The 15541-nt window shown below is 47.7% G+C and overlaps 1 protein-coding gene across 7 annotated transcripts in view; it reads left to right on the forward strand.

Moving 5' to 3' along the window:
* The window catches only part of LOC119441408 (elongation factor G, mitochondrial), a 139031-nt gene that overhangs the window by 85498 nt on the left and 37992 nt on the right, over positions 1-15541 (forward strand). Inside the window, exon 11 of one of the 7 annotated variants that reach the window (XM_049661249.1) lies at positions 11569-11808. The exons of the other annotated variants lie outside the window; for them this stretch is intronic. Within the exon in view, the coding sequence (XP_049517206.1) occupies positions 11569-11808 (240 nt within the window). The remainder of the gene's footprint in view (positions 1-11568; positions 11809-15541) is intronic. 7 annotated transcript variants of the gene reach the window in all.

A 15541-nucleotide genomic window follows, 5' to 3' on the forward strand; every position in this document is an offset into this window, starting at 1 on the left:
CGGCGATCCTGCAGCGTGGGTGTGACCTTTCCCCCCCCTTCATTCAAACTGATCCGCCGCTTGCTGCAGCTGGCCTAGCCTGCCAGCGGCTCTCTCATTTTCAGTTGATGTTGCCGAAAAAAAAAAATCTTTTTTTTTTTTTCAAAGCACTGGCAGCATACTTTTTGGTTACTGCGCAAGTCTCGGCGCTTCACTTCACTACTGACACTAGGTGACACTATAGGGGGGCTTGTAGTGACGTAATGCGAGCGCGCGTACGCTACGTCCCGTTGGCGGAAAACGACCCCCTCTATTGTCAAGCGCACCGGCGCAGCCAACGTAACGGCGGCTCGGACGCCCGACAGGCCGTGCCCGAATTGGCTCTGATCCATTCGCGCATTGGTCGACGACTGCGCTGACCACATGCTATTTCGCGCGAAGAAATAAAGGCGCCATGTCGCTCCTTCGCCAACGGTCACAGAAGCCGTTCAAAGTGGCGCACGGGCCTTGGGATCGTTTGCGCATGCTCTGAAGATAACAGCCGACGGTGTGCGTGTCGGAGTATAGAGGAGATGGCGTTTTGGCTGGCCACAGCGCAACGGCGTAGCGTGACTGGTCGCAAACGACGCTGTCCCGCGCACCGATAACGTCGGACTATAAACGGGCCTTATACGATGCCATCGGTAAGCGCGTAAGAATCTAGTAAATACGGTAAGCGCTTCTTTTCGAATTTTCGTGCCGACCTGCATATAACGAAATCCTCTTATAACAAAGTTTTCGGGAATTTGTCAATTTCGTTATATCCAGGTTTAACTGTATATTGCGATCCCTTTTGAGTTCGATTATCCCTTTTGCGATCATTTTGAGTGACAATTGTATCGACTAACTACTGTGCAGTAATAACTTCATTATGGCACTGGTTGACTGTAGTTTGTTTGGTCTTACAATGGAGCTCCTTTATCTGTTGTGTTTCACTCAGTGTCACAGGCACCCTTGCTATCAGTGTTTCATTCCACATTATGCCTCACTGTCAGTTGTACCAAAAATGTTTTCAATGTCTGTCGTGGTCAAGCCCGAGATCTTTTTGCATGCCAGTGCCAACGTCAAGAAAGTGGTCATGAACCCCAGCCGGGACGACAGCCACCCTTGGTTGCTCTGGCCTCAAGCTGGAGGTAGCCCTAGCGTACATGCCTCAGAGTGGATTGAGAAACTTTTTCGCAATCTTTCTTTCATCGCATGCTGATAGACTAAAGGGCTAGGATCGATCACCGTGACAAAAATTTGAAGCTGAGCACTCATTTGGACGTTGTTAACTATTCAGTGGTTGAGAAGTTCTAATTGATAAAGTGAGCTGAAAGCAACTTTAATTTCGTGGAACAATGTTGTTTCAATACAGTTGAAAATGTTCTCAGGCATGAAGTTCAGCAACAAAGACTGTATTTTCATTTGATACAGTGCAACAGCTGAATCATTAATGGCGCCGCTTTCCACGAATCTTGAACTTGAGGTCGTTGCGATTCTTGAAATTTCTGAGCTTTCGATCGCTGAACTTGAAATTCTCGACTTTCATTTAAAGCTCAAAAGCCTCCGCCTTTTGCTTCAAGGGTAACCCGACACCGGGACACTTTGCGATTACCGTAAAATTCCGAGCAAGCGCCCAAACCCGTGAAAGAGCCCCCCCTAACTTCACTGCTAATTTCAAATTTCCGCGCCGTTCGGGAAAGTGCCCCCCCCCCCCCCCCAGCTCCGCACCAACACTGGCTGCCACATCTAGTCCACAAATGATGGCAAGTTCGGCAAATCGCACCGGTGCGTGTCGGGCGCCCGGATGAGCATTTCATCGAATCTGGTCGTACCCGGGCGCCCCAGTGGGCACGCGAGTCATCGGGGCGAACTGCGGCTGGCGGTCTGTAGTTCACGACCGCCGGCCGACGGTGAGATCTGCCTCTCGCACGGCACAAAGGAGTTCCCTGCGGCCAGTGACGGGACCACTCGGTGACTGAGGAGTGGTCGCGGCTACGCTATGGCATCGCCGGCAACTTCCCGCTGCTAATCACTCGCCACGATATCGTCGCTAGGCCTTTTTCAGTTCACTTCGAATCTGTGCAGACGGCTTCAGAACGAACCGCCGACGCTCCCAAGCAGCAATGTTTTGTTACCGTCGTTGCCTTTCCCTCTCCTCGCAATAATTTCACACGATGAAGAAAACATGCTGATATTGCGGGCAACAGCTGCGATGCGAGCATGGCCGAGCCGCGGTTCGCTGTCCGCCGTCGGTAGCCATGCACTGCAGCTGAGCTTCACTGGTATCGGAACTCTCATTAGTGCTAACATTTCACCGTGGACATGGTTTTAATAAAGTGAACATTACGCGTCAATTACTCTCGCGGACAATTTTGCTGGAATAGAAGCTGCATAAACCAATGTTCCGCGTCGCCGGTCGCGGCGACGCGCCGGTGCAGTCGATGCGCTTTCTGTAGTTGTTTTGGTGGTTTTGAGTAACGGTGGTGTTGAGAGTGTAAACACCACTAACAAATCTTGGCTAATAAAGTTCATGTTCAATAAAATTTTGATGCTATTCCAACTGCGCTTCTTTTTTTTTTGGGGAAAATTTTGTCGTGGCCATCTTGAATTTGGTGCCGTTCCGGGATAGCGCCCCCCCAACATTGCCGGTACTTTCGACTTGCTCGGGGGGGGGGGGCGCTTGCTCGGAATTTTAACACGAAATGGTTTTACCGGGGTCCACCAGACTCACTGAGTATTTCCGTCACGGAAATACGTCATAGAACTAATACAAAGAAGAACCAGAAGAAAAAGTTCCACAAACATGCAAAATTAGGAAATCGAACCACGACCTCTCGGTCCGCGACGATAGATCGCGAGGTTTAACCCATTGCGCCACAAACGCATTTGCAGAGAGCTACACAGACGCGCCTTATATATCTAACACTCCTCCGTGTACCGCGCTCTTGCTCGGGGCGGTGCCGCAGCCTACGAGCAGAAAAGAGAAGTACTGCATTATGACACTAAAGCCGGGATAACTGGAGCGAACTTTCTCGAGAACTTCACGCGTCAAGTACGACGCGGCGACACGACGCAGGATGTTTTGCTGTGTTGCATACATGCGGCGAACCGCCGCCGCGCGTTGGCCGCCGTGTTGGCGGCGGTCCCGGCGCCGCTTCGAACTGAATTGGCGTTGTCCTTGTAGAATCACTTAGTGGAAGCAAATGACTGCGTAAACGGCTTTCGCTTAGTCTCAGGCCGCTTCGACGACAGAGTATTATGGATAACCTTGAGTAGTTTTCGAGATCGCTTCTCGTTTCGAACGCGTCTAAGCCTAGCGAAAGAAATATCCGATGCCAGCGCCATCTATCGGGGAAGTCGGGAGATAGGCATGACGACAGCATGTGGCCTCTGAGATCAGAAGATTTCTGTTGAAGGTTGTTGTAGAGAGCTTGCACTGCTTGTCTGTTTCCTCGCAGATCAGCGGATATGGGATGTACAATACAACGCGATTCCTGAGAGATCATACTAGGAACTACTCAATCGGTGCAGAGACATGCAGACACGGCAACACCAACGCGATTGCAGACGACGCGAAAAGGCGCGCGCGCGCGAAACACCAGCATGCATTGCGACCGGAACTAGTGCCTCCTGATTGGCTGTCGTCCACCGCTGCGCGCTAGACGCTTCCGGCGGCGGCGTTCACCCGACGAAAATGTTTGGACAGGCAGAATCGGCTGCGGACGGCAAATTTCTTGACGCCGGCCGTCGGACGTTCGCCGACCGACGAAGTTCTTCGCTCGGACGCCGGTTATTCGCTCATGTATTCCGGCCTTAACGCGCACCGACAGTGAACGCTTCGGTGGTCTCAGCACTACGACGCCTCGATGCCAGCATTCGAAGGGACGCTGGCATTAAGAAGCACTACCAACGCCACCTAGGTGGCGTTCACCGTACTCAGCACAGCGGAGCGTGGCCTCCGCAATTAGCTCTGAAAATGTTCTGAAGTTGATCGCGGAGGCTGCAATTACGACGCGCTGTACGCGCTGATTTGACTCGGTGACGATTCAGTTACGTGCTTTGTCTTGCGCGTGTATTAGTGTGTCAGTTACGTGCTTCGTCTTTCGCGTTGTGCTAGCGTGTGCAGCGTAGTGCAGCTTCCCTATGCACGACGGTTGCTCATGGTCATCGACGTTGGTAGTCGTGATGGAGGAGACGTGCCACCAGGCGTCAGCGTGGGTGCATCAACGCCTAAGGGCGCTTTAGCCACAAACAGCAATAGACATTATATATCAATGTGCAATAAACATTACACTACTTCTGTGAAGACACGTTTCACTTTCGTGTTCTATACCGATTCCTATATAAGAGGGATCAACACATTTTTACGGTAGGTATTTGGTCACACAAGGAGCGTTTCCTCAAGCGTTCGGGTAAACAACCTGACTGCATTCTTTTTGAGCCCCGCTTGACTTTCAGCCACTTCCAAAATCTTCAACTTGTTTTTCATGAAATTCGAAATCGTTTGCTTCGAAATTCAAACTCCTTGCCTACGTGGCTTGAGACCAGCCACTTTCAACATGCTTGATGATGGCAGCTTTCTTTTCCATTGTCAGCCTACAATAGGGCTTTGCGAGCTCTAAAGCCATGGATAAGACGACGCAGGTGTAGTTGGCGCCATCACTGTCAGCAGCAAATCCGCTCAGTGAAAAGCACAGCACCAAACAGTGGGAAGCTTCTTGGAGAACGTCGAAGAGAGCACACAGCAGCACAACACGATCGCACGACCTATCACAAACCTAACCAAACAACATGTAGATAAACACAGAAGGCTATGGCCATAGCTGCGGCTGGCCATGGCTGCCAACGGATTGGAATGCGAGGGTGCTGGTTTGAGGGGTTTGATACGATACGGTGGCCCCGTGCTACGGCTAGCAGATCGCGTGCAAGACTGTTGGTTTAAGGCTGTGAGATAATCAAAATGGCGGCGATGGATGCTACCTCAGACCCGTTATCAATAAAAAGTCTGGAAAATCGTATGGCGAAGGGTTTGAGCATCCGAAATTTCTGACGTGTTGGCTATCCATAGGAACAGTGTTAACAAATTTCGTTTAACAAAAGACTTCTATTTGTGAGCTAACTGGAACCACAAGTGTACCTACCTCATCGGCTGTCATACTTCATATGAAACGAGTAGGTCGACAAGTGTGTCAAACAGTGATATCAATATTAAGAAAATCCATCAGCCAGTTGCGCTGTCGTAAAATTAGTGGCTGCTTTGCAGCATTCAGATTGCTTAGTTTTCGCTTTCCTTTGTGAATCGTGATGGTGACAGTCAAATGCGAAAGTACATGAACAAATTTACTCTGTTGCGTTGTGTTTTGATGTTCACTGCATTGTAACCCTGTTCATACTAGTTTGCTTGTGCTTTCATTGTATTAAGTAAACCCCCCTTACTCAATGCCCTTGGGCCTGTAAGGTATTTTTAAATAAATAAATAAATAGCTTGTGCGAAGAAGGTGGGATATTCCAAACAGAGTATACAGTAACATCTTATGTTCACCGCAGTAAAATTAAAGCACTCTACACTTTTGAAATAAAGCAGTTTTACCGTGATTTTTGCGTTCTTCGCATAAACGAAACTGCTGATCAATAGAACTTGTCTTCATGCCCCTTCGAGTTCCATTTAATCAGAGTCTACTGTATCTTGTAGTGTTTGGGCTTCTGTTGATCTGTAAAAGTTCTTGAAGTTTGCAAAGTTCAGTCTTTGGCTCACTTGGAATACAATGTGGTCCTCTAACATTTAAAAAATAAACTAGGACCAAGCAGATGCCATCAAAATCCTCTGAATTAAATTCTTAAGTGGACACATAGGAATAATTCGATTCAGGAATAAAGAATTTACTATTCCAAATATTCGGTATACAGTAGACTTCTTTTAATTCAACTCCGGTTAATTCGATCCCGAACGAAGACCCAGCCAGTGCCCATGCATTTCTATGGGCCCACCTTTTGTTATTTCGATCCTAAAATTTGCCTTCACCGGATAACTTGAACTTGAATAGTCAGCATGCATGCTCCTGAACCCCTTTGGGGACCCTATTAGGGACCACATCATAGTGGCAGCATCTGTCTCGGCGGAGCTTAGGCTACGATGAATGTGTTGAACACACATAAAAAACTCCCGTCGAAAACGGGAGATTCCTTGGCCTGCCAAGGAAGATTTCAAGCCATGTCTGATCAGCAATGTCTGATCAATGTCTCACAATGTCTGATTACAGCCTTTACTTGATTCTAACAGGGGCCTTTTTCTTCTTCATTTTTTTTTTTGCTTACAACAAATCTGCGCTGAAAATTGCCGGTGCGGTGCAATCAGATAGGAAACCAAAAGCTGTCTTTGCGATGTTTGTATACATCATCACATGACACCGATGTACTGTGGCAAACTGACTTTTAAAAAACTGTTTGGCAACACTTACATTAGGAAACCGACCGCCATTGTGCAACACACACTAGACCATTTTTGTCCATTTCTCTTGCTGAAAAGTTGGAGGCGCATTAAATTTGACTTTGTTTAGGAGCTATTACTTTCGTTTCTTTGTTAGTATTTTTACTTTGGACGCATAGAAAGTTGGCTGTGTTAGACTCAGGCAGTTACTATAGCATATTATTCAGTAGTGCTTCGGTGCTCTTTCTGCATCTTGTTTTATTTGTCCCGCCGGATAATTCAATCAATCTTGTTTGTCCTGTCAAGGTCGAATTACTGCAAGTCGACTATATTCAGGGAGACACCGGTGTGGTCAGTGCTCTAATATGCGCAGGTTTTTCACACGGTGTGGTCACAGTCGTTACAAGGTTCATTGGTAGGCATGACTGATCAAAACGATAATGCGACATGAACAGAGGGAACGGCAAGAAAAGGAGTGCAAGCTTCGGAAAGCACAAAAGCGTGCACAAACATCTTGCTGATTAGCTGCCGGAAGGCACGCAGATCATATCCGGCATGCGCGTTCGTACACACATATTCACACAGTTAAGAGCTGTCTGCCCACACGCGAGTTTAAGTGCACATGTGGACTTGGCACGAATGCCCGCAAATGCCGCTTCAACAGTCAGTCAGGCCATTAAGCCTAATTGGTGCTGCTTCGTCAGGTGTCTCCGACTAATGTTATGGTTTACTACTGAATCAATGCAGATATACCGTATTTATTCGATTATAAGGCGTTCATGATCATAAGGCGAGGATCAGTGGCGCACCGACGGGGGGGGGGGGGTTTCGGGGGTTGTAATCCCCCCCCCCCCTGAGGCCGACTTAACCCCCTTCTTTTGTTTAACCCCTTTTCTTTTCTTGCGCATTTGAGTACTGCATCTAAGATGTAAGACGCGCAATCGTCTGCACACTCACAAAAAGCGAATTTTTTTACAATTTCCCGTGAAGAAATTGAAATTAGTGCTATTTAGATGGTATTGGCAAACTGTCAACCCCCCCCTGGCAGAGATCCTGGGTACGCTACTGGCGAGGATACCAGTTCGAGGACCCAAGAAAAAAAATATTGCCTTATAGTGTGGCTTCACAGCATTGCGGCGTGCACTTCCATAAAGCCACACTATGAGGCGAAAGTCACACTGCTGTGAAGCCACACCTAAAGGCAATATTTGCGTATATGGGGGGGGGTGACTTCAAGACTAAAGATTCTGGGAAAAAAACCTGGCCTTATATTCGAATAAATACGGTATTTGCAATAACCGCATGATACTCGGAAAGCCAACAAATTGCTTCGTCAACAAAAGCGAGTGTACGGGATGACACCGACGTTGTTCACGGCTGCAATCTTTGTGACAAACCATATGGCTATTTCTCATTCCTGGCACCTTTCGCAGATGTGCTCATCGGTCTTCATTTTGTAGCTTCAGGCTATTCCTCACAGGACTAGCTGTAGATTTATACGGCGGGTGCAAAAGTGTCACGTGACTAGTGTGCTGACTGTCTGCGCAAACGACGGATGGACAGGGAAGGGGGGGGGGCATCTGCCTCGTGTGAACTTGCTGTGGCCCTCCCCGATTTCGGAACATTTCACAAGTGGCAAATGACGCTGAATCCGACCATGAAAAGGCTCCTGATGCGACTGTGCACCAACCCGCGTAGCACCAACGATGGCTGCGTGGGAAGCGGGGATTGAGTGCTGGGATGCGTGGTCTGTGCTTTCGTCTGTTGTGCACGTTGACCTTCATGAGCTGATGATAATTCTCAAAGCTAGGAAAACCCTTCTTTGTTTTGGAGGAAAGCTGCAACGGAAAGGTTTCTATGCTAAAGATATCCATAAACCATTGACGATGATTGTCAGTGTTTGCGAATAGCCCGAACGAGCGATCGAGCAACAGTGCCCCCTCCCCTCCTTGCTGGCCATGTCTGCACTCGGTTGCCTGAGAGCACATGCCCTTTCCCTCAGTGCCTTCCCTTGCTTTCTTGGGAGTTCCTTCGTGGCAGATGCAGAGAGCGTCCACTTCTTGCTCTCCTTTGTGTGTCAGCGTCAACACCATCAGTGTATGGCGAAACGTACGATGAAACACTCGCCTGCGTCTGCAATGTATTTTTCGTTGCCAAGAATGTGCTATGGATTCTTGTGCGCCGCATTGTTCATGATGGACTGACCACCGCTTGGCAACCAGCGAGACATGCGACGAGTGAGCGAACGCGCGAGCGACACCTTCCCCGCCTCCTCCCTCTGGTTGCTCTTTGCCACTCGTAGTGCTCGCACCCCTGCGCTAAATGCGCCAGATTGCGCCATACGAGATTTACTGCGCCATTCTGATAAAAATACACGATTTTGCGCCGAAGTGTGCCAAATTAGCACCTGCGCATTACGTGTGTGGCCGCAGTGGCCCGCAGACGTACGTAGTGCGCATGACTAAAGCGGCTTCATAATCGAATGGCAACCGATAATTCGGGCTCGATGGGGACCGCCTGGGAGTCGGAAATATCCAAATTCGCCAGAAAATAACTAAATTTATTTCGCCAGTGGCTAAAAAAGACATTATTCTTGGTTGACCACTTTCGCAGGATTTCGCGTCACTAGCGTCAGCGTCAGCATACTTGGTAGTGTGCCAGGAACGGTATCATCCGTCGGCATGTCCTGTGCTAGTAACGCAAAATTTCGCGAAAGTGATAGTATCCCGTAAAGGGGGATCGTCCAAAAATAAAGTCGAAGTTTGTCAACGCGGTCCTGCGCGCACGTACGCTTGCCTACGACCTGGTCAGTCCGCATCTGTACCACTGTTATATATGCTTTTGCCACAAAAGACGAAAGTACAATTAATGCACGCACCGAATCTTCAACCTTTGGCAACAGCACTGCGGTTTTGTAGCGATGCCTTTTCCGCTGCCACTCCTTGCGCTTCGTCAGTGCTATAAGAGCGGTGCTCCGCCTGCGTTATATGGGATCCACCGGCAGAGAGAGGTGGAGACGATAAGGGTGGTATATAGAATTGAGTGGAATGCATCACTACAAAATCGCCGTGCAGCAGTCGACCGCGCTATCATAGCCGAATGACGGCGTGTTTTTTTTTTAACAGTCACTGTCCTCGTTGGCAGAGACATCAAGGGTGTAGTCGACATCGCTTAAACAACTGTAAGTCACCGCGACCGTGTTGCTAGTTAACACGTCAATGAATAAATGCTGGACGTGCGGAGCCAACCCGAATGCACTCCCGAACGGCTTGCCGGAGTTGGCTTGACGGTTTGGGCGCGGTCGGTGCTGGATTAACTAGGCTTCGCTAGTTTCGGTTTCCAGGAGGCATCGGCAAAATGGCCGACCACCATGCTGCGGCGATGCCAGCGACGTATCAACGCCAAAATATTGCTATTTTCGCTCAACTAAGCAGTCAAATTATCACGCAGTCGTGCAGGCGGAGTCCGAATTATATAGAATTTAGTACCTTAAGGTGTCCGAAATTTCGGTCGTACTTATACTTTAAATTTATGGGCCAGTGATGGTGCCTCAAAGTAGTCCGAATAATCGAGCTTGTTTGAATTGCTGGTGTCGAAATAACTGGTCGACGCCAGTTGAGAATCCACCAGTTGATGAACAGAGGCTTCAGCTTCACGAGAAGAAACAGACCATTGAAGAGTTCCTGGTGTCGTCTGAAGCAATGACTGAGCGTTACGAGGGCCTTATCAAGGCTGGCCTGGCTCAAAAAAGCATTGATGACATTGAGTCTGGCCAGGTGTTTCTGACTGATGCTAGAGCCTTGCTGAAAACATAACAAAGTGTCTAGCTGTCAATGAAAAAAAATCATACTATGTAAAAGGCAACATGTGAGCAGCTTTACTGAACTTGCAATAAACTAACTACAGCACACTGTGTGAACAGGTTTGTTGTCTTCATTTAAAGGGAAACTCATGTATTTAGAGGCAAAGCAGCATTGTTTTACAGCAAGTAAATGCTTTTCGGAATAACGCTTGTCAATTTTAAGTGTTTGAAATAGCTTAGGATGTGTCCAGCTGCTGCGATTTATTAGCTCCAAAGTGCTCCAAAATCCGTATCTGGATGCTCCAAAATTAAGATTTTGCTGCTCCAAAAATTGCTCCAAATCTCAGTTCGTCAGTGGTACCACTGCACTCGCTTGCCCGAGAGCATGTGCCCTTTTCCTTGCCTTCCCGCAACGAACGAGTGATGAGCCAGTGGGTGACAGTGTCTCCTTCACGCCCCTCCCCACCACTCGGTACGCAAACGCTCACGCACAATGGTCCCTTCCCACCTCCCTCACCTTTCTCTGCAACGCGGTTGCTCAAGAGCACATGCTCATTCTCTCAGTGCGTATTCTCGCTTTCCTTTCACCAAGTCCTACCACCATTGTACCAACCACGAAAGCGGTCGAAAGAGCCATAGAAAGCTATTCACTTTAATAAACGATTGCCATAAACAGAAGTCTACTAAGGTTCACTATTGAACTTGAAATCTCATAAGACGTTCAGTACAACATAACTTCAGTACTTTCTCATAAGAGGGCAAAAAAGCACTCAATTCTATTCAACAGGCATTCTATTAATAAAGAAGAGAATATAATCCAGACCTTATTGAATTGAGCTGTAATCAGTGCTGGCATACTAATTTGTGGTTCCCTCTAATAGACCATACCATACATCTTTATTCATAGCTTGCAAAATTCTTGTTATGCAACACTAGTAGACTCCTGTGCATGTGCTACGCAGTGTTTTCTTGCTCAAAGCTTGTAAGCATTTAACTCCACAATATATTTGATATTCAATTTGACTTTAAGTCTACTATTCACTACATCCACACACCCCTAATTCTTGCATCTTTTCGGGCTTACGGAGCCTCCTCTAGCGACAAGAGTGTTTGTTTTTGGGATTGTAGACGGGTAATTTACAAATATAGCTAAAATAGATTTTGCTCTTTTGTGTCTTGATGATATCAAATATTAGGTCAACTACCTGTATTGACTCACTAATTCACGCTGCGCTGTGGTTGCCATGAAATAAGACTCACTGTAGTGGTAATTTCTTTTTTCCCCGCTCTGAGCCATTGTGGTTCTCCATGCCCGTCTTCTCTCACTGTCCTACAGGCTGGGCGTTTTGGTCAGCTGACATACCTGCGGGTGTACCAGGGCCAATTGCGCAAGGGCGACACCCTGTGGAACACTCGCACAGGCCGCAAGGTTCGGGTGCCACGTGTGGTGCGCATGCACGCTGCCGAGATGGAGGATGTTGGGGAAGCCTTTGCGGGAGACATCTGCGCCGTCTTTGGTGTTGACTGTGCCTCAGGTGACACATTCGTCACCGACGCCAACCTCAAGCTATCCTTGGTACGTTTTGCGATCTTTGAAGTTTATCATTACTTGAATACAGCACAGCACAAAAGCAAGGACACAATTGACAGTGATCGTCCTATGAATCTGTCTTCTTTAAAACAAGGACATGCAGTAAAGAAGCTGTGGGACAAGTGTTAGTTCTGTTCCTTCATTACAGTGTCCTCACTTACAGTCCTCACTGTAGTGTCACCATGCATTTAAGTGACAAACCTACACCCAACTTTCCGAAAGCTTTTTTTTTTAATTGAATTAGTTTTTTGATGCTGTGCACATGCTGAGAACATGAAAATAGAAGTATTTGGACTTGCATTTTTCTTCTGACCTCATGTGGAAAAGGTATGTGCGGTACAGTCGAAACCACTTATAACAATATTCAAGTGCCACGAAAATTTCATTGTTATAACCAATAATTGTTATAACCAGGCTGCATGGAAAAGAAATCAAAATAGGGGGATGGCAGAACTGTTGTACAAAAACTATAGTGGCGGGAGGCCAGTGCCCCTCCTCACCACCTTCCTCCATCTGGCTGCTGATTGTATTGACTCGTTCAACTGTTTAACTCTGGTTCCTGCATGCTCCTATCGCGTATAACAAGCCACGGCTCTCAGCGTTCAAGAATGGCACTGCTATAACAACTGCAAAATGGGGTCACGGGTGGCAATTGACATGCGAGCTCCGTCGAGGCATCGCTTTGGTGGCCTCAAAAGGGGCCTTTTAAAAAATGGGAGAAGGTTGCCGCAGCAGCCTCTCAGCTTGAAAAATCGAGAAGAAATGCTGGGGCGAGATCGCCACAAGCATCTCGCCACGTACTTCTCACTGGCTTGCACGAGAAAATCCCATATCCATCAGCCTCGCTTGCTTTATGCGAAGCTAGCTGACATCCTTCTCTCATGAAGGGCCCTTGCGATAAGGAAGCCCTGGAGGGACTGAATCATCTGTCATCGCTGCCATCATCGGTTGTACTTCATTTCCAAATCTATAGCAGTGCACTTTCTTTTCACCAGCAACATCATGCGTTTCCGATGATCAGCGGGCGGATCAGCCATTTTTCATTTCGGTGGAGGGTCAAACGAGGCTGAGAAACCATGTGACCAGGAATGACTTTGTCTCAACCAACATAGATGAGCACGAGTGACTTAATCCATCGGCAGAACTGCACAGAATGAGGGGTCAGCGAGCAATCTGGGAGCAGTGCCCAGTGTTATTAGTGCAGTTGGCGCAGTCCATTCGTGTTTTGGAGGGGTGGAAGGGTAACAGGAGAGAGGCGTGAAAGGTTGGCGATGCGAAGGCTGGAAAACAACATGCAGAGGCTCAGGTTTCTCTTTTCAAGCGAACTTGTATACGCTAGCCTGTGCTGGCGATGTAACGCTAAAACTACTATGGCTCATACCCGCATTGGGTATGCGGGTATGAACCAGGGACAAGAAATAAAGAAAGACAGAAGGAATGGAAGAAAGAAAGGAAGGAATAGGTGCGGGAAAGCTGCACCGGCACCGGATCACGTGACACGCACAACCAATCAGGGTCGTTTGGTGTGTCGTGGGGAGGGAAAGGGAAGGAAAGGGGCTTGGCGCACACTCCACCAGGCTTCCCTCGCCTCAGATAGTTTCGGCGACCGCATGGGAAGGCCTCACATGGTGCGTTCCGCCGAGGGCCAGGCTGCGTTTGAGCAATGCTGCCGCAAACTCGCTTGGGAAAGGGCTCGTCGTTGACGTGCCGATTCTAACGTGAGGGCTTCCGAAGCCCAGGTGAAATCCCGAGTTGCGGGAGCACGATGTTGAGGCCAAATGTCAACGGAGAGCCGCCTACCTTGAATTTAGGGCAAACGAAACGGAACGCCTGCGACGACATCATCTTGCCACAAGCTTCGCTTACCCTCATTTCCTCGACAAGAGAAGCACTCTGAATTTTTCTGCTTTCTTTTTTCTTTTTGATTCAAAGATTTTGCATTTCATTACCTTTAGGCATGGACAACAAGTAGCCAGACTTCATTGCTATAACTGTTATAGTAGCCTGGGGTCAGGGTAGTAAGCGGGTTATTTGACCATAGAAAACACACAAAAGTTGATGGTGCAGCAGCTTTTCATTGTTATAACCGATATATTGGTAAAACCGGTATAGTTATAAGTGGGTTGGACTGTATACGACTGTGGAAGCGTTTAAAAAGGTACACACCCAGTTCCGTACTTCTTATGTCATAAAAGACTGTGGAGCAGTTGCTAGTCACGAGGTATGCTCAGCCTCACTCAGGGAAGTGCCATGAACAGGTGTTCGACAAAAAAAGGCCAAAACTGAACGGCTGTGAGCTAGCCCAGCCCTCAATGCCCAGTGTGTAATAAGTTAGTTGCGCCGCTGTTGTGACGTGTTCATTGTGCATTTAACCTAACCAAAGTTCCTGAACAGTAAAACAGTATTTAATATTTCTTTATGCAGTTGTAGTATGTTTTGGCATCTCGCATAGTATATTAGGCGGTCTAAGGTTGGTGGGTATGCTAGTGACGTATGAAAGTCAAAATAGCGCCACTCTGCTAAACTCCATCGGCTTTCATATCCAACTGTGCAGGTGGACTCCAAATTTATCGAATGGCGTTCTTTAAGGTGTCAGAAATTTTGGTCACCTTTACACGTTAAACCTATGGGGGCATTTGTGGTGCCGCAGTGAAGTCCGAATACTCGAGCATGTACAAATTATTGGTGCCCAGACATTTGGTTGGCGCCAGTTGTAAACCAGCCAGTTGCTGAAAAGTTGCTGAGTGGCCCAAAACTTTAACGAGGAAGAAAGAACCATTGAAAAGTGCCTGGTGTAATCTAAAGTAATGCTTGGGTGTAACCAGGGGGCTCATCAAGGCTAACCTGTCTCAAAAGAACATTGATGTCATTGAGTTTGACCAGGGGTTGCTGGTTCATGCTAACTCTAGCCTTGCTGAAAACATGGCTAAATTGGCAGCTCTCAATAAAAAATGAAGAAAATCTAAAAGGCAAACATCTCAGCAGCTCAACTCAATTTGAAATAAACAAATTAGAGCAGGCTGTGTGAGCAGGTTTGTCGTCCATATTTAAAATAAAGGGATAGTCAGATTTAGGGGTTGCCAGATTTAGGGCATAGCTTTACAGCAAGCAAATACTTTATGGAATGACGCTCCCACTTTTAAGCGTTTGAAAGTGCCTTATATATGTCCAGCAGTAGGCATTTATTTGCTACAAAGTGGTACGAAATCTGTACTTGGTACTTCAAACCGCTCCAAAATTAGCATTTTGCTGCTCCAAAAATTGCTCCACATTTCAATTCGTCAGTGCCACCGCTGCTAATCTAGCTTATGGCACACTGGTATTACTCAACCTGATGTGGTATGAAGGGCATTTCGAAGTGGCCACTGGTTATTACCTTTCTATGTGGCATCTTGGACTGTGTGGGGATCGAGGGGCCTTCCCGTGCCTCATCCCCTAGATTGCGCCTAGTGACGGCCATTTGCCAAGCTCGATATCCAGGAACTGCCACCCCAGTCGCAACATGGCTAGCACGCCGGAGCTACTTTCTTACACAAACCATGCTTCTCCGTCCCGGCGTTGAGTCATACACGTGAGCACACATTACTAGGATGTGCCCTGATTGGCCACCTAGTAACTGCCCCCAGGCGCTGTTCTGCTTAGTGCTTCCTCGCCGTGGCAGGTGCTCACAGGCCTGCAGCGAATTGGTTACATGGGACTTTTGTTCTCGCAACTTGTC

This window comes from Dermacentor silvarum, chromosome 2 (assembly GCF_013339745.2).
Source record: "Dermacentor silvarum isolate Dsil-2018 chromosome 2, BIME_Dsil_1.4, whole genome shotgun sequence".
Classification (NCBI taxonomy): Eukaryota; Metazoa; Arthropoda; class Arachnida; order Ixodida; family Ixodidae; genus Dermacentor; species Dermacentor silvarum.